Below are 26,463 nucleotides of genomic sequence, written 5' to 3' on the forward strand. Positions count from 1 at the left end.
CTGGGTCCCTAAGTGTTAATAGTTTCACATATCGTTACTTGCGCCATTTATTACAATAAAAATGACAATATAAAGAGAGTGCTTTGCCTACTTGCTCAAAAGCAACACCGGATTAGCGAACAGGATTTCCCCATGAGATGAATGGATAATGTACTAACTGATATATGCCCATTATTTACCAACCAGAAAGAGATTTGGACATTTGGAAGAGGAATGTGGGCGGTTCTACGCTACAGCATAAAAGGGAATGTGATTCCACAGCATCATTCCACAGGACAGCGAGTAAGGGAATGGTAAGAGTCTACTTACTGCTGAGTGATGGAGCACTTATATCTGTATTATACATGTATTAATAAATGTTCTGCTATAGGAGGTGTCCGTGTACATTCTGCTGGTGGCCATGCTGGCCGGCCTAGTCACTGCTCCGGACTCATGTGGTGAGTCAATTCTATTAATATTTACATATATAGCGCATAATCTGTTATTCTGTCTGTCAGATATGAAGATGTTTCTACATTGTATTGATCCCTAAATTGTAACGTGCTCATCTTGGTACCAGCAAATATTAAGGGGTTCTACATACTTGGTCTGGCTGGGCTTCAGATGATTCTACCCTCTGTCCTAGATTGATATGATATTGTCATAGGTAACCAGCATTCTACATACTTGGTCTGGCTGGGCTGCAGATGATTACACCTCAGGTGCTGGATGTATTTAAATGCTTTGGTAATTGATCATTCTGCACACTGCTTTAGATATCAGAAATGTGTTTTTGACACACTTAATTTTGCAAGTTAAAAAGCAAATCTCAGTTGCCTATGTGAAGGGAGGAATATCTTATAACTCTTAATGACACATGCTATCTTGGAATACATGGATGTTTATGTAAGCCCCTTTTATTACCATTCATTGTAGTTGGGATTGGGTGGGGTGAGTCCAATTAATGAGTGCAGATGCATTTAAAGATCATTACATAGGCTGTGTGCATGGTTTAGCTGTGTGCATAATAGTTTTGAGTGCATCATTTTTAAAGTGCGGCATAATCAAAATATAACTGTGGCGTTATACTGGCGTTACACTGAAGTGAAACAGAAGCAACAACTGAGAAAACCAAAGACTGCTTTGAGTGAGTTCAATTTCTTCTCACGACATACTACCTCTGGCTGCTTAATCTGGCTACTCAACCATAATATCATCATTTTTACATCTGCAAACAACTTGTACTATCACTGTTAATAATTGTATTTGCACTGTCAGTTTTGAAAATGCCCAGCTGTACCTCTAATGTCTTCACCTCCCCTGCTCTTCCATTGATTTTAGGTGTCCCCCAAAATTTTATTCTTGGCCCTCTTCTTCTTCTTCTTCTCTCTCTATACGTCCTCTATGGGTGAGCTTATTTGCTCACTCGACTTCCACTATCACATCTATGCTGATAACACTGAAATCTACCTCTCCTCTCCTGATCTCTCTCCCTCTATCCTCACTCATATCTCCAACTGTATCTCTGCTGTCTACTCTTGGATGACCCAGCTCTTTTTCAGACTTAAATATCAAGGACTAATGGCCCCCACATACAGCACGATATTCAGGCATTTTCTGAGCGATTCTAACAAATCGCTCAGAAAATGCCTGAAGATGCATTTAAATCGCTGTGTATATAGCCCACACAGCGATTTACATGCGCGCACCCGCCGTTCTGAATCTGTCCAAGATTCAGAACGGACGGGCTGTACAATACAGAGCAGTCGCTCAGAAAGCTCCTGCTCATCTCCCGCATGTGTGGCTGCGGGCAGATGAGCAGGGTCTGTCTAACCCTCCCTTTTTAGAATGTAAGCTCTCACGGGCAGGGCCCTCTCTCCTCATGTGCCTTTCTTAGAATATATAAACCTCTGCCACCCTGATGATTGCTTCAGTGTCCTGTCCCCTGATGCAACTATCCATATTAACCATGTACTTGTCCTAAACTGTCTTGTGCTGTAATTCGTTATGTGTTTTTGCTAATAACTATACTCTGTAAAGCGCTGCGGAATCTGTGTGCGCTATATAAGAAACTGTAAATAAATACGGGGTAAATTTACTAAAATTGGAGTTCTATTGAAGATGGGAGGATCTATTGAAGATAATAGATTGTATCCCATAGATGTTTGCCCATAGCAACATCCCATCTTGAGTGACTCACATCTGTGCAAATTTACCCCTAAGTATCCCCAAAATGTAACAATGCAGTCCCTACTTTTCCAGCAACAGCCACATCTAATGTCATATGGGCTACCTTCACATGATATTTTGGGTGAGGGATCTGACCTCGCCTGTGATTTCGGCACAGCAGGTGTTACCATATAGGCAAGTGGCTTGCATAGAAATATAGATATTGTTTTATACCCTCTTTAATGTAATGTGATTTTAACCATAGTATATATTATGTATGTGTATATAAAAGTAGGAATAGCTTAATAATTAGGATATCAGAGTTTAATGTTTAGACATTGTAGTATAGCTTGTGTTTTACTAAATAATATGAATGACCACTTTGTATCATATCAAATGCAATTTAATTAATTTAGGAGACAAAATATCTAAGGCATGCTAATTAGCAGATAGAGATATGTTGATTCCCCCAGTTCCATACATCCTTATTAACCAAGTATAAACAAAGTAATGTACTTACCACCCCAGGATGCAAATAACAGAACCAGGGCTGGTGCTAGGGGGTTCGGCGCCCTCCTGCAAACTATAAATTTGCGCCCACCCAAACTTTACAAAGGGAGGGGTGTGGCCACACAATAATGCTCCCACTCCAAATTACACTACACAGTAGCACAATCTTATTCAGGTGCCGTAACTAGCCATTTTGGTGCCATGTGTGAAAAAATAGGGACAGCGCGCGCAAAATTGTAGAAGCGTGGCTTCATGGGGAATTGGCGTGGTCACATAAAAGTACCAATAACACCATAATCCCCATAATACATTATGCTTCACACCTCAAAGCCCATAACACATTATAGTAACCACACACAGTAATGCACATTATTCGTAATGCCACACATCATGATGCCCCTTGCACAGTATGCAGAACACCATAATGCCCATTACACATTATGCCACACACTGTAATTCCCCTTACATAATATGCCATGCACTATAATGCCCATATGACATTGACACACATTATGCTACACATAATGCCCCGAGTACTCCTGCATATGCCCACATTTGTAGCGTTGCTTATTCATAACACCCACACCAGTTGCGAAAAGTAGTTGCTCTGCTTACAAGTAGTGCCCACATCAGTTGCCGACAGTAGTAGCGCTGCGTAACCATATACCCACTCCAGATGCTGACAGTAGTACCTCTGCTTATACACATACCCACACCAGTTGCCTGAAAGTAGTACCTCTGCTTATACGTAGTGCCCACACCAGTTGCCGACAGTAGTAGCACTGTGTAACCATATGCCCACACCAGTTGCCGACATTAGTACCGCTGCCTCTACACGTGCCCACACCAGTTGCCGACATTAGTAGTGCTGCCTATACACGTGCCCACACCAGTTGCCAACATTAGTAGTGCTGCCTATACACGTGCCCACACCAGTTGCCGACATTAGTAGTGCTGCCTATACACGTGCCAACACCAGTTGCCGACATTAGTAGTGCTGCCTACAAACGTGCCCACACCAGTTGCTGAAATTAGTAGTGCTGCATACACATGTGCCCACACCAGTTGCTGACATTAGCAGCGCTGCCTATATACGTGCCCACACCAGTTGCCGACATTAGTAGCGCTGCCTACACATGTGCCCACACCAGTTGCCGACATTAGTAGTGCTGCCTACACATGTGCCCACACCAGTTGCTGACATTAGTAGTGCTGCCTACATAAGTGCCCGCATCAGTTACCGACATTAGTACACTCACACTTTACAATGGTGGCACTGGCAGCTCATCCTCTCCTGTTTCCTGGTGTCTTCAGTCAGCCTTGCTCCCTTGTAGCTCCGCCCCTTCTGCCCCGTGTAGCCATGCCCCCTCCGCCAGTGTAGCTCCGCCCCCTTTCGGACCCTGCCGATGACCAGCTGATAATGAGCCAGGAGGGATCTCTGTGCCTCCGGCGCTGCTGCCTGTGATGAAGTGTGACAGGCGCAGCAGCAGCCGGCAGGCACAGAGGACAGCAGAGGATGCACAGCAGGGACAGCGCCTCTCCTGCACAGCACCTACCTGCTTTGCATCCTCTGCTGAGTGTGTAGCGCCGGCCCTGAACAGAACAATAAGACAAAAGGGTATTTAAGCATATACTAGTTAGCACAGACTGTATATGTTTGGCAAATGCAAACTAGCTATTGTCCAGTTATACTGCGGGACAGGATACAACCGTTTAAACTGGGTTACTTCAAAGGGACTAATTTGTGATATAAGGAAAGAGCAGTGTTGCAAGTAAGGGGGTACGGAGTACCTGTAAAAAATATGTTGCAGGTACGCAGTACCACTTACCCCTGATCCACTGTCGTTTCTATCTTCATTTTAAGTATAAATATAATGCATCCGCAGCCCGCCCACCCAGCGTTATGATTGGTGCTGTATGCAGCTACTGGCTACTGCTGATTTAGCCTGTCACACTGACAGGCATCAGCAGCGCCGACAGCATGAAGAGCAGGCTCCACTATTGTAAGCACAAGCTGCCTGGCTCTCCCCCAAGCAAGAGCCAACCCAACCCCAGTCATTCCCTGTTTCTCATTCCCTGTGTCCTGATGCCACGCCACTATTGTCATTTAGTCACTCCTCTAGCTTTGTGTGACCATGCCCCCTGATGACACATGACCATGCCCATTTTTGGTGGAGGCTATAAGTACCACCAAGAAAAAAATTCTACTTGCACCACTGGGAAAGAGGTAGATAGACTGACACACTCACACGCGCACACAGACACTCACCCTATCCAGAGAGATGTGAGGCAGTGAGAAGACATCAGAAGCGAGATGAACCAAGGAATGGGCTGGAGTGAGAGGCGGCCGGTATAATTTATGTCAGTGTCGTAGCAGTCTGAGTCTGTCAATTGTGTAATGTTGTTTTATGTAATATAAGCAAGGAGGCGTGTGTGTGTGTGTGTGTGTGTGTGTGTGTGTGTGTGTGTGTATATATATATATATATATATATATATATATATATATATATATATATATATTGTCAAAAAGAAGGACAAGAGGGGCGCTCCATAGTGCATAAATGACAATTTAATAACAACATATAAAAACACGGTCCAGGAAAAGCAACACTGTACTCGTACCGAACCATGCAGCGCTGTGGGCTGGGTACCACAAGATATTCAAATTTTGAATGCCAGGCAAAGCTCCTACCACCAAACGCCGGGGCACCGCTGGAAACCACAAACCACCACTGGGGATCACCGTCAACAGGTGTCAGTGTATCGGGAACCACACGGGAACAGCTACGGAGGAGGGAGCCGGGCAGCAGTTGGAGCAGACGTCACAGGCCCCGCCCTATGGAGATTGGATAGTGTGTATGAATTCTTTCATTACATTTAGTGACTATCAAGTAATATGTCCTATGAAGCGGCTTAGAATGATCTGTTATAATAACAGACTCAATTCTTCCTCCTGTTTAATAATAATTACTTTTTCTCCTGTATTGAAACTGTTTCTCTGTTTATCTTAGTGTATTTTGACTATATGTCAAATCCACAATATATTAATCCTCCCAGGTTTTGATAATATGTATACATATATTTTTTCTTTTGTCTCTGCATACTGCACATTATGTATCAATTTTTCCACTGTAATTAGCGGTTATCAATTGATATGTTTTATGAAAATGTTCAAAATGGATTGTAATTGCAATTATAATTGATCCCTTTGTAAATTTATTGTATGTGCCTACGGTGACCATCCACTCTACAGCGTGTACCTTGTTTTACTAAAGATAATATATACAAATAATTTTAATTCCCATGTTCAATATTTATATATACTTTTAATGTGGTGAACGTTTGTGGATATTTTTTCCTTCATTAGTTCACATTTTATTGCTATATTGGGCTGTGTCCAGGTGATTTACTTAGCAAAGCTCTCACACAGCTGATACAGGTTAAAAACCATAAACGCACTGATTGGTTGGTCACTGCTACTTAACCAGCGAGCCGTCAGTCACAGGCCACGCCCTCTGACGAAGTTGTACTACGAAACGCGTTAGGGCGGGGCCTGTGACGTCTGCTCCAACTGCTGCCCGGCTCCCTCCTCCGTAGCTGTTCCCGTGTGGTTCCCGATACACTGACACCTGTTGACGGTGATCCCCAGTGGTGGTTCGTGGTTTCCAGCGGTGCCCCGGCGTTTGGTGGTAGGAGCTTTGCCTGGCATTCAAAATTTGAATATCTTGTGGTACCCAGCCCACAGCGCTGCATGGTTCGGTACGAGTACAGTGTTGCTTTTCCTGGACCGTGTTTTTATATGTTGTTATTAAATTGTCATTTATGCACTATGGAGCGCCCCTCTTGTCCTTCTTTTTGACAGATTCTTCCCCCTCTTGTGAGTCCCGAGAGTTCAGAGAGGTGGCTGCTATTTATATTGTGGATATAGTGCACTAGCCCCAGGTGTACCCTGTTTGAGCTAGTCCATTGCTGGAGTGGTGCTAAGGAATCAGCGCTGCACGTCCATCACCTGCTTTTCCTTCCATGTCTGTCTGTCTGTCTTTCTGTCTTGTCTGTCTTGCCTGTAAATATCAGACTTGAACTCTTGTGAAAAGTACTCTGCATATTGTATTGTAAAGTCTATTAGAATATAATTGCAGATGTCAAATATGTGTGTGTATGTTATAATATCTCAATAACTATTATTGGGATAAGAGATATATGATTCCTAAAACTCAACACAGGAAGTACAGTAATATGATCATAATGCGATCAGTCTACTTCTCGCTGATGACCGGGATGAGCTCCCGTCAGTCACTGTCCCAGCAATCAGGAATGATACATCAGGGCAAATACATATTCTGAAGGTTTTCTAAAGGATTCTTTATTTCTGGGGGCTGGCTCACATAATAATGAATATGTCCCTATACCACTTTCTCTTTACTTCAGGGTTGCCTACATTTAGCCTGTCCTCTCAGGGAGAGGGCAACCAGAAGGGAGCACGGCCGGCATGTGTGCTGTGAAAGCAGTGGTGTAGCTAGGTGCCACGGCGCCCGGAGCAAAGGCATGTTTTGCACCCCCCCAATTTGTAGTAAGAGGGGCTCTTGCACAGCTAAAAGGGGGCGCAGCCTAACCTTATACCACACACCATAATGCACATTGAACATTTTAACGGGGCGAACGTTGTAATACCCATTACACATAACGCCACATGCTGTAATGCCCATTACACATAAGGTGCAAGGTTTCTTAATACAATTCAGCCTGCTGCACCCTTCACCCCCCTCCTACACACACACACACACACACACACACACACACACACACACACACACACACTCAATAGTGGGTAGATGCAGTGTAGGATGGAGAAGCCCAGTGTGGCAGTAAGAGGAATTGTGCGAGGGAAGAAGGGGATACTGGGCTAGGGCAGTCGGTGAGATGGTGGGGAACGCTAGGCTAGAATGGAGGACACTGAGGGAATAGGGGACTCTAGGCAGGATGGGAGGGGGGTATTACTGTGACAGGCAAGTTGGTGGTTTCTAGTTGCAGGGGTGGTGAAATGGGTGTAGTGGGCTGGTTGGTTAGGGGAGACACTGGGACACTGTGGATGGGATGGGGAGGGGGGTCAGTAACAGACTATAATCCGTCAGTGCTGTGCAGGGACCTGGTTCTCCTCAGAGTTTCAGGCTTCCTCACAGGCCTCTAGTTTTTTAGGTCCTGGGCTCCCCATCTCTGTACCCATCTCTCCCCACATACCTGCACAGGTTTCACAGATCTGTCCTCCTGTACCCGGCTCCCTATGGTGGCAGCCTTCATCCCTCCTTCACCCATCAGTCTGTGGCACAATACTAGTCACGGTGCATGCTGACACATCTATGGAACCATGCTGTCAAATTAGGTGGACAAAATAAATGAATGAATGAAGCAGCAATTAGAGGACCACACACGTGGGTGTTGGAGGTGGGTTAATTTGCACCCATGGGGGGGATAGGAAGAGGGTCACTCACCACTTGTAGCACCCCTCTGTCACCTCCAACATAAAGTTGATCCGGGTCCCCCGGGTGAAAAGCGGCAGGAGTTTGGGGATGTTGAGTTGGGAAGAGTAGGAGGCGTGCAACCCCCCCACCCCGGAGGACACCCAGCACCCACACAGCCAGGTGCCCCATGTCTGCCAGCATGGGATGTGTAGTTCCACAACAGCTGGAGGGCCATGAGTTTGACACCACTGGCTTACACTACCGTTCAAAAGTTTGAGGTCACTTGTTTTTTAAAGAAAAACACTTTTTTTTTTTCAATGAAGTTAACATTGAATTAAATAGAAAGACACTCTATACAATGTTAATGTGATAAATGACTACTAGCTGCAAATGTCTGACTTTTAAAGGAATATCTATATAGGTGTATAGAGGCACATTTCTAGAAACCATCACTCCAGTGTTCTAATGGTTCATTGTGTTTGCTAATTGTGTTAGCACTTAGAAGACCAATGGATGATAAGAAAACCCTTGTGCAATTATGTTAGCATAGCTGAAAATGGGTTTGCTTGTTATTCCTTTAAACTAGTGGAGTATCACATTTGTGGGTTGGATTATACTCTCAAAATGTCCAGAAAAGGAGAACTCTCATGTGAAATTCAAAAGGCTATTCTTGTTCTTAGAAATGAAGGCTATTCCATGCGAGAAATTGCCAAGAAACTAAACATTTGCTACAACAGTGTGTACTACTCCCTTCAGTGAACAGCACAAACAGGCTCTAATCAGAGCAGAAAGAAGTGGGAGGCCCCGGTGAACAACTGAGCAATAATACAAGTACATTAGAGTCTTTTGTTTGAGAAATAGATGCTTCACAGGTCCTCAACTGGCCGCTTCATTAAATGGTACCCACAAAATATCTATTCTCTGAAGGGAGTAGTACAGACTGTTGTAGGAAATGTTCAGTTTTTAGGGGTTTTAGGAAATATTTAATCTTAATAAAAAAGAATGATTCATGTGAAGGGCCATACATCCACATACTGTTGGGAATCCCTTTAGAAGTACATCCTGGTCCATTATATGTGATTTCAGTCTTTTACAACCAGTCATGAAGGCCGGAGCCTTGCTCCCCCAACTTTCTGTAACATCTAACATTTATCATATATTATTAGATAACCCCGCCCTTTATGAGAAGAAGCTGAGCATCCTCAATCTACTGGCCTGCTGGAATGAGGATTCTGATTGTTTCAGCAAATCAAACATTAATAAGTATCGGAGCTGCAAAGAAATCAAGCAGGCTCACTGTGGTGCCAAAGGTGAGTAATGTGCAGGGGCAGATTGAGAGGGAAAACCGGGGTATGATGAAGGGGGTGGGATACTTCCTCCTCATAGGTACCAGAGTGACTTGGATGCAGTCACAGCCTTCCTTGAATCTTTTGCTTCAAATGTATCTGCAAACAGGGCCTTAATAACCAATAAATAGGGCGCCAGGACTGCGGGGGGTGTGATGGGTTAAAGTTCTTAAGGTGACTGATGGAACCATTACTTTATGTACTTTGTGCTACAGCGCCAGCTGGGCAGCCTAAAGCCAAAGTCTCCTTCACACGCCACAAGCATTAGATCCTACATGCCAGTTGTATAACCTTCATTACCTACACATGGGCAGTATGACTGGCGAGTCCCTGAGCGCCCATACACGTGTGTTTGGCAGCATTACAAGGGGAGCTACATGTGTATTAGCCTAGGGCACCTGGATCCTTTAGTCGGGCCCATCTATATAGTTATGCTTATGCTGGTGCTAAAGGAGGGAACATTTGTGCAACGACTGAGACACCCACCTTCAGTGTCTACAGGTGCTACAATCTTGCTTTGTGTGTCTTTACCATCAGTTGCACCATTGAAACTTGCACCAACCCTATGCTAGATGCAGATCATCCGACAGCAAATGAGCGATTCATTGTCTCTGTTCCACCACATTCAGCAACTAAAGAGCGCCCATCACATTCTAATACACTTTTTTTTTGTGTGTATCCAAATCTGTAATTGTATTTTATATGTTTCTGTGCAGAAACACCTACTGTACAATAACATTTTTGGGTACTTGTTTCCTAGCACGGCGCCACCGACTTTTATCTTATGGCATCGGGTCTATCATATCGGGTCGCATCGCATGCGATGCGATCAGACCCGATTTTGGTACTTGTCTAGTATCACGGCGCCCATCGCATCGCAGACCATTTGGCATGCGATGCGATATTGCGCGATGTTCACCAATGTTATAGAATTTTAAAATTGTATGTCACTGTATATGGCATACAATGCGATGGGATGCGATTATAACTTCTATAAGCACCCTAATGGGTGCTTACAATGTTACATGCACCCCCACGCCACCCGTGGCCATTCTTAAAATTATCCACAAACCTGCTAGAGACCCTCTCCTCCTACCGACTTATCTCCCTTTTTAAATACAGATTACAAGATCTTCACTAAAATCCTGGCAGACTTAAATTTAAACTTCCCTCCCTGGTTCACTCTGACCAAACAGGCTTCGTTTGGGACGCCATTCCGTCCTTAATGTATGTAAGGCCTTGACGGTTATGCAATGGGTGGAGTCTACTGGGAGTCCTGGGCCTTAAGCACTACTTTCACTAGATGCCGAGAAGGCTTTTGATCTGGTCACATGGGATCACCTATTTTACACTATTGAGAGGTTTGGGCTCCCGGTGGACTTCATCCGTACCATTAAACTACTATATTCAGGATCATCATCCCAAATCCTGATGAATAATTATTTGTCCAGCCCAAAATCACTGTTCAGAGGAACTAGACAGGGGTGCCCTTTGTCACCTCTGCTGTTCGCTCTAGCAGTAGAGCCCCTGGTGATAACCTTGAGAGCCTCGCAGGTCTTTACTGGAATACGAGTGAACACCTCCGAGGTCAAATTAAGCTTATTTGCAGACGATATACTTTTATTTATATCTAATCCTCACGTCTCGATCCCTGCCATACAACAGATTTTGCTGCACTTCTCACATTTTTCAGGTTTTCGGGTAAACTATGATAAATCCTGCCTACTGCCCCTGTCTGCCTCCTCTATATATTTCAATTCATCCTCTTTCACTTCGCAGTTTACTGTCTGTTCACACACGCTTAAATATCTGGGAGTCTTGATTCCTAAAAAACTAAATGACCTCTACAATGCAAATATTCCCCCTTCCTATACATCGATTGATAAGCTGTTGACTGGATGGATGGACTTGCCTTTGTCTTTGGTGGGCAGAGTGGCAGTGATTAAGGCTATAGCCTTCCCTAAATTATCCTACCTCTTGCAGATGTTGCCACTGCAGCTCCACAATATAGATTTACAAAGATTTAGGTCACTATTTCTTAAATTTACCTGGGTGGGGAAAAAGGCCCGTATACCATACAACTGACTAAAACTCAATAAGACTGATGGGGGATTTGGCATGCCTGACATACAAGCATTCTCTCAAGCAGCGCACTTTAGATATATCATAGACTCGTTTACAATCAGATCAGAATATACAGTACCTCCCCTCCCTTGAAAAACAGCTATTCCACCCGTACTCCCAAGCTGCCCTCCTACATTCCCCACTTAAACTGATACCTAAACTGATCAGGGAATTTATATTCTATTTACTTACAGGTCTTGGAAACAAATTAATAAGACTTTGCGCAGAAGGTTTTCCTCCTCCTCATTCACCACTCTGTGGGGAAACCCCCAGTTTGTCCCGGGTCTTGAGAACGCAGAGTTCCTTGGCTGGAGAGATAATGGTATCTCTAATATACGCAAAATATTCGACCCAGGAGGAACTATACTCCCATTCTCCGCACTGGTAGAGAAATTCGATGTGCCCAGTCGCCAATTTTATATGCATCTCCAGTCGGGACACTAATTACCCCCCCATGGAGAAGGTTACGGGAGACAGACCCCATAGAAACCTTGTTGAGACCTGAATGTGTTTTGGGATATAGGATTAGATATTTGTACTCGGATCTTATTGCAGCAGGGAAAGAATCTCAACATCAGAAACTCCATACCAGGTGGTTTGCGGATATCCCTGATCTCCCTGCGCCGGCTGGTCTATTAAAAAAAAAATTCCCATTTACCATGAGATACTTGCAGTCGGCTGCTTTACAGGAGACTCACATAAAATTCCTAAATAGGGCATACATAGCGCCAGTGCAGAGGGCACATTTTGTCCTCAGTGACACTGGATCTTGTTACAAATGCCAAAAATCCAATGCCTCCTACTACCATAACTGGGAGTGCAAGAAAATCAGATTCTTTTGGGATAAGTTGATTAATTTTATAAATAGTACTTACGCCCTGAAACTCCAGAAGCACCCGGCTGCATGCCTATTTTTAGATTTTCAAGTGTGGGATCTTGGTCCTAAGAAACCACAGACTTTACCAGTCTTGACCAATATCTTAATTGCCAAAAAGCTAATCCTTCCTTACACACTGGATACACAGAAGTTCCCCTTCCATCATGGAGTTAAGGAAAGCCATCTTGAGTACACTATTTTACGAACGACATGCCTTGAGGGCAGACCTAGAGAAAGGCGCTCCTCGCTTTTATAAAAAGTTTTATATACCGTCTAATGTGTGGAGTCTTGTTACCTACGCATGATGTAATTGACGGTTTCAGGTCAAAATTGCATTTGTATTGACACGGTACACAGAAGGAGATATATAAAATGTATTGAAGTAAATGGTTCTTTCTTTTGTCTCCCCCCTCTACCCAACCCCACTCCCCCTTTTTCTTGTTTTATGATTACAAGTGTTATAATGCTTTGTCTGAATGCTACCATATCTGAACACATAGTCCACGGAGAAGTGTCTAGATCTATATTTTTCTATTCGGAATGTTGACGTTGGGTCAGCTACCTTGCTTATTCATAATAACTAGGAAACAGAGTCTAAAAAGAGACACTGGAACATAGAACAGTTAAACTGACATTTATTAGACTTTGAATGTAACAAACTGCTGACAACGGAACTGTGTTGTTCACATAATACATAGTTTGAAATGTCTCTTAATGATGCTTCTCCGTTCGATTTTCATCAATAATTTTTCTCCTCACGTATTTTTTGAAATACCTGAATATATGTTCCTGACAATGTATTTTCTGCTCTGTATGTTATGTTTTCCACTGTAAAACACAATAAAATTATTTATTTAAAAAAGAAATAAAGAAAGGTATGCCAAGATACAACATTATGGTTGTAGTAGACTATTTTCTATATAAAAAATAGTGCCTGACTAGCAGTTTACTGTTAATCCAAATCTGTAATGCAACTCTGTACGAACGAACACCACCAGTACACATAAACTGAATAAACAAACTCAATTTGTCCACACCAAAAGGAAACGCGCACACACACACACACACACACACACACACACACACACACACAGCCTCTTTCCCAATGCTTCTAAAGAGACCCCTTTCCACAGCAGTTATTATTGTTATTCCCCATAATAGTGCCCTAGTTAATTTTCTAGACCGCAGTAGTGCCTTAGTTAATGTTATGCCCCATAGCTCTGCCCTAGTTTATTTTAAGAACCATAGCAAGGTATGATTCATACTATGTTACACTGTAGGGCTGCCAGTGCACATTATGCAACACAGTACCCCAATTCACATTAGGACAAATGTATTAAGCCTTAGCAAGTGATAAAGTAGAGGTTGATAAAGTACCAGCCAATCACCTTCTGTCATGCTACAGACAGTTTGAAAAATGACGGAGCCTATTGGCTGTTCCTTTATCACTTGTTATCACTTGGCCCACTATGACATACATTATCCCCAGTTCCTATTATGCCACAAGACAGAGCCTTAATCAATATTATTCCACACTTTAGTGCTTCCACATCATTTTGTGTCGCATTACAGTGCCCTAGATCATATTATGTCACATTTTAATGCCCTCCAGATAATTTCATACTAAATTCTAATGAGAACGGATATATCTAGATATACTGTAGGACCCAATGCAAAAGTTTGTAAGCACCCTTAAGTATCACCCAATGATGGTTTATGTATTTGACACATGCATCTATGACATGGAAGGTGGCCCGTCTTAGCTCTGGTGGGGTAGATTTATTAAGCTCGGTGAAGTGATAAACTGTCTGTTTTTTATCACCGTCCAATCAGCTGCTACCTGTAAAGCTACAGGCTTGGTTTGAGAAATGGCAGGTAAGAGCTGATTGGCCGGTGATAAAAACCAGACAGTTTATCACTTCACCAAGCTTAATAAATCTACCCCAGGGTCCCATAAAAGCTGCAGCTCTGGGACTATAAAGCAGCTGCACCTATGGTAGCTATTCCTTTGTACTGAACACATGTATATGTGACAGCGAAGATGGCCCCTCTCACCTCTGGGCCCCATAGCAGCTGCTCTCCCTGCACCTATGGTAGCTACAACCTTGGTACTAACCAATCAACTTATGTCATGCTGATTGATTCTTTTCAGGCTGTGTTTAAAAAATGTCCATTAGGAGCTGATTGATTGGTGCTTGATCTCTCTCCAAGCTCATCTCTACCAAAGAGCTGTTATTTTGTTGCATAGGTATATATACTGTAGTTTATAAAGTTCTGGCAGTATATAGATATATTGTAAAGAAAAAAGTCTCTATCCGCACACACAATTCACTTTATTTGAATATTTTTGTGCTTGAATATTTTTGTGCTTTTAATACAGATGGAATCTACACTCTTACCACTGATGATGGGATTTCTTATGAAACCTTCTGTGACATGACCACCGGTGGAGGAGGTTGGACTTTGGTGGCCAGCGTCCATGAAAACTTTTTACTTGGGAAGTGCACTACTGGAGATCGCTGGTCCAGCCAACAGGGGAACAACATAAATAACCTGGAAGGAGACGGCAACTGGGCAAACTATAACACATTTGGGTCACCTGATGGGGCCACCAGTGATGACTACAAGGTAAGAAGGACCATTCAGGTCAGGATTCCTGCTATGTTATATCCCATTCAGCGTCTATTACGCTAGGTGAGGTTGTTACCCTGTTATCTGTAGGTATAAATGTTTCTCTGACACACGTTGCGTATCAATATTATTTCTCTTTTTGCTTTTCTTGATAAAGGGTATTGTAGCCTGAAACGTTATACAATGAAATTTGATTCATTGTCAATTTATTGTAAGCCTACAGAGTGCTGTCCAGCCTACAGCTACTTACTAATTTTATTTCTCCTATATGGTCAGAACCCTGGTTATTACGATATATCGGCTAATGATGTGGGGATATGGCATGTTCCAAACAAGACACCACTATCCAAATGGAGGAATTCCGCCATTCTCCGATATCGGACAGATAATGGCTTTTTGCCTGATGAAGGTGGAAACCTCTTTAATCTGTACAAGGTAAAGTATGAATCAGAAGTATATATTTATTTTAAAAGACTAAGCAATATAACACTATAGCGACAGATGTAGATACAGACAGTATACAGCATCTCCTTTCTTTAAAAAAAAATGTGATTTCTTTATGACAGGCCAGGCCAACCTGTGGCATCCAGATGTGGTAAAACTACAAATCCCATCATGCCTTGCTACAGTTTTAGCATTCCCTTATAGTAAAACAATAGCAAAGCATGCTAGAACTTGTAGTTCCACAACAGCTGGAGAGCCACAGGTTGGCCAGACCTGCCTTAGGACATCCAACACTACCATGTTCTACTTTCTGGGTACTGTAAGATGGGGGATCTCTAGGGGACCCGTCCTAGACAAGTTTACTTTCCACTTTTGGGGACCCTATCATCTAGAAAATCTAGCCATAGTACTGTATATGGAAATAAGTTTAACGCTACAGATAAAATTTGAGCACTTGATGGCAAAACCACAGGTATGTCTTGGGCACCTGTGTGATGTATTTGTTTCCAGACACACAGGGGTATGCAAAGAAGTGGCCAAAAAATCGGGCGCACTTTAAATCCAGCCGCTATAGAATAAAACGGTAAAATACACAATACACACCTCAATATATGTCCCTCCAATTAACAATTGCAGCTCTCAATTGGGGACTTCTGTGAACCCCACAGAAACAATCAGAATGCAAATTACCAAAAAGATAATGGGCCAGATTCTCTAAGCTTCAAAAGTGATAAAATGTAGAGTGATAAACAGCCAGCCAATCAGCTACTGCCTGCCATGTCACAGACTGTGTTTGAAAAATGTGAGGTACAGTAGGAGCTGATTGGTTGGTTATCACTCTCCAATTTATCACTTTTGAAGCTTAGAGAATCTGGCCCAATAAGAGAGCGCACCAGTAGTACTATGATATCTGTTAATTAATAATAATGAATTTATTCACAATTAGTGGTCATAGTATTAAACAGTTTAAAACCTATATCTTAAACTAGTTAATAGACAGGTCACTAATACCCTTGCAGAGACAATGGTATTTTAGATAAGATCACAGGAGCCTTTTCCATATATTTGCATCTGAAAAATATATTGATTATATCTAGGCTCAGTGATGTAATTTTATTTAGCTATATTTGCCTCAGGTGTAAAGAATTTTATCCCGGACCCCTCAAGAGTCAATCGGGAATCAATGCTTCCAATTGAACCTGTGAAAAGAGTGTAATCTCTAATGAGTAGAGGAATGGATTGTATTGTGGTCAGCTGAGAGTGCTTCAGGTGCGGGCGTACTAATTGGGCGATCCGAATGCCTAGCGCATGAACCAGTGCTCTCCGAGAACTGAAACTTGCTTATGGACTCCGCAGATTTCTGCTGTGTTAGTTTGCTTGCACTCGGTGTCCGGTCCGAATGCACACCTACCACTGTTCGTGTACGCCCAGTTTTGCCCACTTTGAAACCGTATCCTTGTGTACGCCCATATGATGCCCATGTTACGCCAATATTATCCAAGGGAGTTCGGTGCACATTTGTAGACGAGATTGGTGAGAACGAGTGCGCAGATGCTGCGTTGCACATGCGTATTGCGTTGGCTACGCATGCGCAGATAGCTAAAAAGCGCCCTCCAAAAGAAGTCGGAACGGACCGCACCAATCAGAATAAGGCCCATAGTGATGACATCACATTATGAACAATTTACTGCATTTGGCTTTCAAATTTTTTGACCTTTGAGGGATAACATATTAGAAAGTATGGAGGTCATTATGGTTGACTCTCAAAGCTGCAAATTTCGCACCTTTGCAAGCCAACTAAACGCAGCCCGCGTGAACGTCCGCCCTACCCCCACAAGTTGAATATCCCCATCCATTCAGGATGCAGTCACAATCCCGGCGGTCAAAATCCCGACACTGGAATCCCGACCGCCTAAATCCTGGCACTTTGTCCCTCTGTGGGTGTTCACGACACCCATAGATGGAGAATAAATTAGTGTGCCGAGCGTAGCGAGCCCGCAAGGGGGGGCGATCCACATCCCACCCTTGTCGGGATTCCGACCGCCGGGATTACATACCAATCCCATCCATTCGCAGCTTGCGTGCGGGGCAGAAATCATTTGAAGGCCACCGACCATCAAATGATTTCTAAAGCACTTGCAAATCTAAGACACTCTCTGGTGACTCAGATTTGCGGCACCCTGGTACATGAACAAGGCAGGCAGCTGACATCCGATGGCATCTGCTGCCCGCCCAACACCCGCTACACTGACTAATCACCATTGGAACGCCCAGCAGTTTCATGGCGACGACCAAGAAATGCTGATCGTTCCCATTGACATAACCCACGCCGGCCCCACCACGCCCCTTTCCCGCACTGCTCTGTGCAAACTGTCCAGAGACTATACAAAATTCACAAAGGGAGCCAGCACATTGACATAAATGCTTATGCACATGTGCAGTAGCAAAACATCGATCCCCATACGAAAGCACGAGGAGCGTGAAGACCTTTCTCTCACCCAGTTATGCTCTAGGTTAGGAAGATTATTAGCACTGGGGATGAGGTGGATATCACTTTTCAATATTAATAATAGTATTACTAAGTATAGTAAGAGTAAAGCCCAGTACACACGAGGCGATGGGGATTCAAATGACCTTATAATATGAATTACAGGGCCGGATTACGTGGGGTCCAGGTAGCGGGGATCCGTGCAGCAGGGTCCATGCCGCGCTGGGGAGGCAGCGGGGTCCCTGCGGCGGATGGGCAGTCAGCAACGGGGTCCCTGCAGCTGATGGGAACTAGTAGCGCTACTAGTTCCCATCTGCCGCAGGGACCCCCTGCCCGCCCCGCGCTGCCTGACCCCTCTGCCTGCCACCCACCCGACACTGCCGCAGCAGTGCTGGTGTGGGGGCACCGGATGTGTGGGGGCCCCTGTTGCCCCGTGAATAATCCGGCACTGATGAATTATGTGCATCCCCAACAAGTTATAAGAAATGATAAGAAAGCACCTGGTGATTAGAACAATGCTGTACACATTCCAGAGTATAACGCTACCTTCATTACCTGCTTTCAGAAATACCCACTAATATACAATACTGGCAGCTGCCCTACAAACAATGGACCCGCACCACCTGTTGTGTATGATTTTGGAGATGCAGAGAAGACAGCTAATTACTACTCACCACGGGGAAGAGGTAAGTGTTTGTCTATGGAATGTATCCTGTTTGAAAAAAAAAAATATATATATATATATATATATATATATATATATATATATATATATATATATATATATATATATATATATATGTATGTATGATGAGCGTCACTCCAGAGGACTTTGATGTATAAATACTTTTTATCTCAGAAAATCAATTAGAATACATGTACAGCAAGTCGTTTATTTTCTATTTGACGGGTGCTTCTACCAGCATACCAGCGGGTGTGCCATGGGTAGCCCCGTGGCACCAAGCTTCGCCAACATATACATGTTTGGCGAAGAACAAGAAAAGTTTTTCACCCGAGATGAATTTAGCAGACATCTTAAATTATTCGTTAGATTCATTGACGACCTGTTCATGGTATGGACAGGTCCGGTGGACCACCTGGAAAAATACATTGCGTCCATCAATGCCAGCATGTCACCTATTAAATATACTATCAACATACAGTCTGAGAGCATAAATTTCCTTGACGTCCTGGTCACCATTAGAAACTCAATCATCGTTACAGAGGTTTATAACAAACCTACCGACCGGGAGACACTATTGTTGGCCTCCAGCCACCATTCCAAGCCCCTGATACGTGGCCTACCAAAGTCGCAACTTATGCGAGTGGCCAGAATATCCAACAGTCTTGATGCAGCAATCGCCAGTACTGATGCAGCAGTACAGCGGTTTGCTGAAATGGGATACGACATGCGTCAACTTAAACAACAGCAAGCTGAAGTTTTGGCCATACCTAGATCCCAACTATTAACCACCCATACAGCAGTTAACAGCAAGGTGTTACCATGGAAACAGCAGTACACCACTTCAAGCCCGGTAGTCCAAAGAGCCACCTCTGCACTGTGGCCCATAGTTAAATCGGATAGAACGCTACCATGTTTTCATTCCATCAAACCCATGCACTGTTATACCCGAGGGCGTAACATTAAAGACCAGGTCATGAAAACTGACATCACAGGCTTTGGCATTGTCCAACCCAGCAATTTTTTGCAAAAAGCACCTGGATGCTACAGATGCCTGAAGTGGAAGAATTTTGTGGTCTGCAGGTCTTTCACACTCACAAGGATATCACGTTCCCCATTCGACATGTGCTATCCTGTCTGTCCACTCACGTTGTTTATTTACTTTTCTGCCCCTGTCCATTGTTTTATGTTGGCAAAACCATCCGCACAGTTCGTGAGCGTATGGCTCTTCATCGCTCAGCCATAAACAAGGCATTTATATCCAAGGGATCTGACCAACCGGTGGCCCGCCACTGTGTTGAGGCCAGTCATAACGTGATGGACCTCAAATTCATTATTATTGATCATGTCCCCACAAACACAAGGGGCGGAGACAGAGATCACACACTGTTGCAAATGGAATCTAAATGGATTCACAAACTTCAGACTGTGAAACCGCTGGGACTTAATGATCGTTTGAACTGGGGTATCTTTTTGTGATCACTCGCATCCTTTTGTGATCACTCCCATTTACCTGCTATTCATTGTGGTGCAGCGCATTGTATTGTGTTACAGCGTTGTATCTGTCATTATATTGTGGCATTTACATTGCATTTTTTTCTTAGTCCTATATTTGCTCATGCTGTCTTTTATTCAGTTGATTGTTTCCATGAGCCCGGCATGTGTGACGGGTCCGTGCGGCTGAGGACGCGTCACTACCCCACAGGTTGCCTGGCAACTAGGGAGTGATCACGTCAGCAGAGTGCGCCCGATCTCCTGCAGGAGACGGAGCGACGTCTGCACTCAGCCGCAGTCCGGTAAGTAAATGCATATATTCTTGTTGTACCACACCAGTGGTTGTTCAGTCCGTAGGAGCATGTGGTCTTGATAAAAATACATTTATGTATTGAAACGTCGACTTGCTGTACATGTATCCTAATTGATCTTCTGAGATAAAAAGTATTTATACATCAAAGTCCTCTGGAGTGACGCTCATCATTACCTACCTGTTTTATATCAGTGATGGCACCCGGGGCATCTGCTTAATATTTGTTTGAGTGCCGATTCTCCTGCTTCATATATATATATAGCTATGCCCAATATATCTATTTGAAACTGATGACTGGTGTCCATGTGCCTTTTTCTTTTGTGGAACTGTATCTTATGCTTGGAGAGTGCACCGGATCAAGCTGTCTTGGAGTGCCGGCATATAAGGATTATATATATATATATATATTAAAAAATGATGAGGCCATTCCCCTCCGCCTGATGCTCCGCCCCTCCACACAAGGCCCCACCCGCTTTGTGGACACACTGATGGCACGGAAACTCCTGACTTGGAACCTCTGAAAGATGAGATGTATGATCAAATTGTATTCTATACTATTGTTATTGTGGTCCTGCATTTGCCGAAGGAGTTTTCATTACAGGCATACTGTATAAAAGCTAATATATATATTTTATTACTATTTGGAACTGTCAGTAAACCTCCCGTGTGTTGTGGCTGTTATGTATGTTACAATGGTATTGTATAAAAGTGAGCTGCATTTCTCACACTGTATAATCAAACCTTAAACCCTGTTTTGCAGATGAAATCACTGCTGGTTTTATCCAATTCCGTGTGTTTAACGCTGAGAAAGCAGCGCTGGCGTTATGTGCCGGAGTGAAAGTGACCAATGGTTGTAACTCGGAACATGTAAGTTGCTGCCATTCACCACCTGTGATACTTTCCCAGTTAACCATGTGAATACTGTAAGTTAGGATTTACATTACATAGACCTATGAGTGAATATAACATTATGCTGCTTTCACACCGCAAAACCAGCTTAGACCAGGTATTTAAAAGTTTTTTTTAAAACGGGTCAGAGCAAGTGTAACCCCTTTCACACCGCATCTAAATACCTGGTCTAAAGCAGGTTTGCGGTGTGAAGGCAGCATCAGCTGGCATTGGCACATGGAAGTGGTTAGTAAATAAAGGTTACTACAGAAGTCAGGCAGCGTTATATAATACATGTCACACCTGGGTGTATATGTGTATATATATATATATATATATATATATATATATATATATATATATATATATATATATATATATATATATATATATATATTCTGGCTCCCCTGCTACTAGAATGGCTCCCGGTGGTCTGAGTGTCAGCTCTGCGGGTCAGCAGACACCCGTAGTCCCGAAGGTCTCTCTCCGATCCAGGTAGAATCGGGGAAGCAGCACAGTAATATCGTCCGTCCTCCTATTCCCATCCCCGGTGTCAGCAGCACATGTTTCCTCCGCTGTCTGTCCCCCAGCACTAACCACACGAACCGCGGCAGCCTCTCCTCATGTTTTCCAGCTGGGAAGCGCAGCCTGTGAACATCGTGTGCAACGAGAATGCAGTTTCCGGGGCGGGCAGGAGGGAGGCGTATGGGCTGCTGTAAGGAGGGCTGTGCAATGTCACACACTGCATACCTCGCTGCTTCTCTGGGCACACATCACAGGTACCCAACCACCGGTACCTGAGGCAGGGTACACTGAGCATTAGCTGGTCCCCTCTGAGCCAGCGCCGTGCATATTTAATGAACCGGACGCTCATTACACATGTTCACATGAAATGAGCGTCCGGCTCATTAAATATGCACGGCGCTGGGGACCAATCGTGCTCACTGCTGCCTGGGTACCGTTTTAGACCACAAAAAAAAACGGGTCTGAAACGGGTAGGACCTTGCTTTTTTTACAGTTTTAAAATACCAGTTATTCTAAAACGGTAAATTCGCTCTGGATCTTTCAGACTGCACATATAACTGTTTTGAAACGGTAAAAAAACGGCAATATACCGGTTAATATGTGCGGTCTTAAAGGGGCATATAGAACCGTAAGGGCCCAGTTCTGAGGTGTATCATGGAGGATGCCGGTGTGGAGCCAGATCTCTCTTTAGGGGCGAGATGTACTAAAGGGAAAATGCGGTAAAACCCCCGTTTTACCGCATTTTCCTATGTACTAAAACCCGTTCGCAGCGATATCGCCACCTTTGGGTGGCGATACCCTATAGAAGCCTATGGGCTTCTTTTCGCCGCAACCCCGCCGCCTCGCCGACCCCCCCCCCCCTTTCCCCCCTCCCTTGGGCTTACCTTCTTGCAGGTCCTCCAGGACCCCGGAAGGTAAGCCCTTCCTCCCCCTAGCAACGCAGCCGGACGTCCTTCCGGCTGCAGGGGGAGGAGGAAGCGCCGGGGACAGCTTGCTTAGCTGTCCCCGGCGTGAAAGCAGCAGAAGCCGGCTGGGAGGTGACGGAGACCCCCCGCAGACCACAGTACAGGTATTGCGGGGGGCCTCGTCACCGCATCGCGATGCCAGCCGCATATGTTAGTACATATGCGGCGGCATCGCGGCGGGGGGGCGCGAAGGGCGGCGATGTATTTTAATACATCCCGCCCAAGGCCAGATGTATCAAGCTTCAAAAGTGATAAAATGGAGAGTGATAAACAACCAACCAATCAGCTCCTGTCTGACAATTTTTAAACACAGTCTGTGACATGGCAGGTAGAAGCTTATTAGCTAACTGTTTATCACTCTCCATTTTATCACTTTCGAAGCTTGATACATCTGGCCTAATTTTTGTGCAATCAATGAGCATTCCTAGTGGCAGGTGGAGTGTTGTGGGCATGTAGCCAGGCTTCCCTGCCAGTTGAGAGTGGATGCCTTTATATGATTTTGGGTCACCCAGTATGAGGTATGTGTAATTAGCATTAGGGGCCCTCGGGCAAAGCAGTGCAGTGTGGCCCTTAACTACACAACCTCATCTCTCTTGACACCCCTTACTAATAACGTTGCTTGTGATGATGTCCAGTTGGTGGACATCATCTCTACATTCAGGGCTTGATTCTGGTGCACTCGCAAATGCAAATTCTCTCTCTAATGGACAAAACCATGTGCACTGCAGGTGGGGTAGATGTAACATGTACAGAGTTAGATTTGGGTGTTATTTTGTTTCTGTGCAGGGTAAATACTGGCTGCATTTTCTCTCACATGTCACCTGCCCACCAGCTTTTCCCTCACATGTCACCTGCCCACCAGCTTTTCTCTCACATGTCACCTGCCCACCAGCTTTACCCTCACATGCCACCTGCCCACCAGCTTTTCTCTCACATGTCACCTGCCCACCAGCTTTTCCCTCACATGCCACCTGCCCACCAGCTTTTCTCTCACATGCCACCTGCCCACCAGCTTTTCCCTCACATGTCACCTGCCCACCAGCTTTTCCCTCACATGCCACCTGCCCACCAGCTTTTCCCTCACATGCCACCTGCCCACCAGCTTTTCCCTCACATGCCACCTGCCCACCAGCTTTTCTCTCACATGCCACCTGCCCACCAGCTTTTACCTCACATGCCACCTGCCCACCAGCTTTTACCTCACATGCCACCTGCCCACCAGCTTTTACCTCACATGCCACCTGCCCACCAGCTTTTCCCTCACATGCCACCTGCCCACCAGCTTTTACCTCACATGCCTGCTGCCCACCAGCTTTTCTCTAGCTTGCCTTGTTTTGCCTGCTAGCTTTTCTCTTGCATGCCACCTCACATGCAGCACCCCTACACATTACATTTTCTCCAGCATGCCATTATATGTCCACCATTTTTTTGCCCCTACTTCCTGTCAGTTTTTTCTTCACATGCCCCTCTGTAGAACAGATTTCTTTCCCTCACATACAGGATCTGGGGCGGGATGCTTTAACATTTCTCGTCCCCCTCCGCCGGGCTTCGCATTGTTAATGATCGCATATGCTGTAACACATACGATCATTAACGCAAAGTACAGGTCTTGCGGTCCCTTGCAATGCGGCTCCGGCACTGGACTTCTGGGTCTGAGACCTGGGAGTCCATCTGCGCATGTGCAGAGCGACAGGGGATGGCGGGGGGCATGCTGGGAGGGATCTGGGACGGATCCCTCACAACACAGCGCTGCGGTAAGAAGCCCATAGGCTTCTGCAGGGAATCGCCAGCTTCTGCTGGTGATTCATTCCGCAGCGCTGACACTGCTGAGGAGGGTGAGAGAATACAGAAATGCAGTAAAAACCCCGTTAATGGTTTTTTTACCGGATTTCTGGTTTAGAGCATCCCGTCCCTAGTCACCAAATTTTCTACCCAGATGCTACCACACATACCCTGCTCACAGGTATTTACTGAATGGAATAGCGGAGGAGGAGCACTCAGGGTGCCCTTAGATCCTGCTTAATGCTGCTTTTTTTTTTTTTTTTTTTTTTTTTTTTTTTTTCTTCTACCTTTAACTTTCTAAATATGAATCTGTGTGTTATGTTACAGTACTGCATTGGTGGAGGTGGCTACATTCCTGAGGCGGACCCCAGGCAGTGCGGAGACTTCACAGCATTTGACTGGGATGGAGTTGGCACGCACACTACATGGAGTAGTAGCAAGGAAATGATTGAGGCTGCTGTACTGATCTTCTACCGCTGATCCCGCTGACTAACTTTAATATTGGATAAATACAGAAACATTTGTGAACAGAAAGGAAATGATATTTTTTATAGAATTACAATAAAACATGGAAGTTAGGAGCTGATTGTCTCGTTGCTTATCACTCTCCATTTGATCACTTTTGAAACTTGGTGCTTCTGGTCCGGAGTCTGCACGTGGGCCTCCACTACCCTAACAGGTAGCATTCTCCCAGCATCCGCCAAACTCAGGGGTAGATTTATGAACTGATGATCAGGGGAATATGTACTATCCCCGTGCCTAATGGCAGGGGATAGCGCTTCCCCTGATCTATGACACCCGCTGAGCGGGTACTTTAACGGCGGCGGTGTGGGGCAGGAGGCATAGCGCAGCTATGATATTTCATAGTGCGCTCCTGCCTGATTTATGAACGGTCAGCATCGCTGACCGTTCCGCCGCCTGCAGCTATCGACTTCGACAGCTGCAGGCGGCGATGCCCTATGCCTACAGCAGGGACAGCGCTGTCCCTGCTGCTGGCTCTGCACTGGGGATCTCGCGAGAGTAGCGAGATCCCGCGCATGCCCAGTCAGCCGGCCCGGGGGGGGAAGGAGACGGTGCATCAGTATTAACTGATGCGCTGTCTCCAGGAGGGGACATCGTCGGAGGGGGGAGTTAGCACTCCCCCGCTTCGGCCGGCAAGATGTTGACATATCTTGTCGGTGTCCCCTCCTGCTTCGCCTCGCTAATGAGACGAAGCAGGAACTGTTTTAGTGGCGCGTTTAGCGCTGCTTTAATAAATCTATCCCTCAGCCACCTGACTGGCAAACGAAGAAGAGTGATTTGTCACTCCACAGAACATGTTTCCCCTGCTCCACAGTCCAGCGTCAGTGCACTTTACTCCACTCCATCTGGACTTGGCGATGTGAGGCTTGTATGCAGCTGCTCGGCCATGGGAACCCATTCCATTAAGCTCCCGCTGCAGTTTTTGTGCTCACATTAATACTAGTGGTATATCGGAACCATTCAGCTTTATGAATCAGCATAGAGATGTCTGTGGCAGTCCACCCCAGAGGTGTCCCTGTGCCCTCAAAGAAGGTCAATTGCAGCTAATGCTGCTCAGAGAAAGAACTGCATTTTTATAGAAACAGCAGGGCTGTGAGGGGTTAACAGACAGCTAGTGTCCCAGCTCCCCTGCACCTGTGACAAGAAGCTGAGAGGTCAGAGGTGATCCCAGCAGCAGGGTGAGAGGGAGGAAGTGTGCAGAGAGTGAGAAGACATGCTGGGAGCAGGGTGAGACTCAGGCAGAGAGAGGAGAAGGAGAAAGCCC

The 26,463-nt window shown here is 44.9% G+C and overlaps 2 protein-coding genes across 2 annotated transcripts in view; both read left to right on the forward strand.

Annotated features, from left to right (window-relative positions):
* The first annotated feature begins 257 nt into the window (after positions 1-257).
* Positions 258-25,247, forward strand: LOC146021003 (intelectin-1-like). Its single transcript, XM_083154765.1, has 8 exons — positions 258-293; positions 371-437; positions 9,285-9,428; positions 14,846-15,093; positions 15,373-15,531; positions 18,594-18,714; positions 21,278-21,384; positions 25,005-25,247. The coding sequence occupies exons 1-8, from the start codon at positions 291-293 to the stop codon at positions 25,155-25,157; spliced, it is 1,002 nt and encodes a 333-aa protein (XP_083010891.1). The 5' UTR covers positions 258-290; the 3' UTR covers positions 25,158-25,247.
* The window catches only part of LOC146021000 (intelectin-1-like), a 268,175-nt gene continuing 241,996 nt past the window's right edge, over positions 285-26,463 (forward strand). The window contains exon 1 of the mRNA XM_083154757.1: positions 285-293. Within this exon, the coding sequence (XP_083010883.1) occupies positions 291-293 (3 nt within the window). The 5' untranslated portion in view covers positions 285-290. The remainder of the gene's footprint in view (positions 294-26,463) is intronic.

This window comes from Crinia signifera, chromosome 7 (assembly GCF_055691185.1).
Source record: "Crinia signifera chromosome 7, ASM5569118v1, whole genome shotgun sequence".
Taxonomy (NCBI): Eukaryota; Metazoa; Chordata; class Amphibia; order Anura; family Myobatrachidae; genus Crinia; species Crinia signifera.

Bases quoted from the DNA above. Each gene is read 5' to 3' on its own strand.
- LOC146021003 (XM_083154765.1), top strand. The intron at 15,094-15,372 runs GTAAGAAGGACC...CTATATGGTCAG, and splicing joins CCACCAGTGATGACTACAAG to AACCCTGGTTATTACGATAT. The intron at 21,385-25,004 runs GTAAGTTGCTGC...GTTATGTTACAG, and splicing joins ATGGTTGTAACTCGGAACAT to TACTGCATTGGTGGAGGTGG.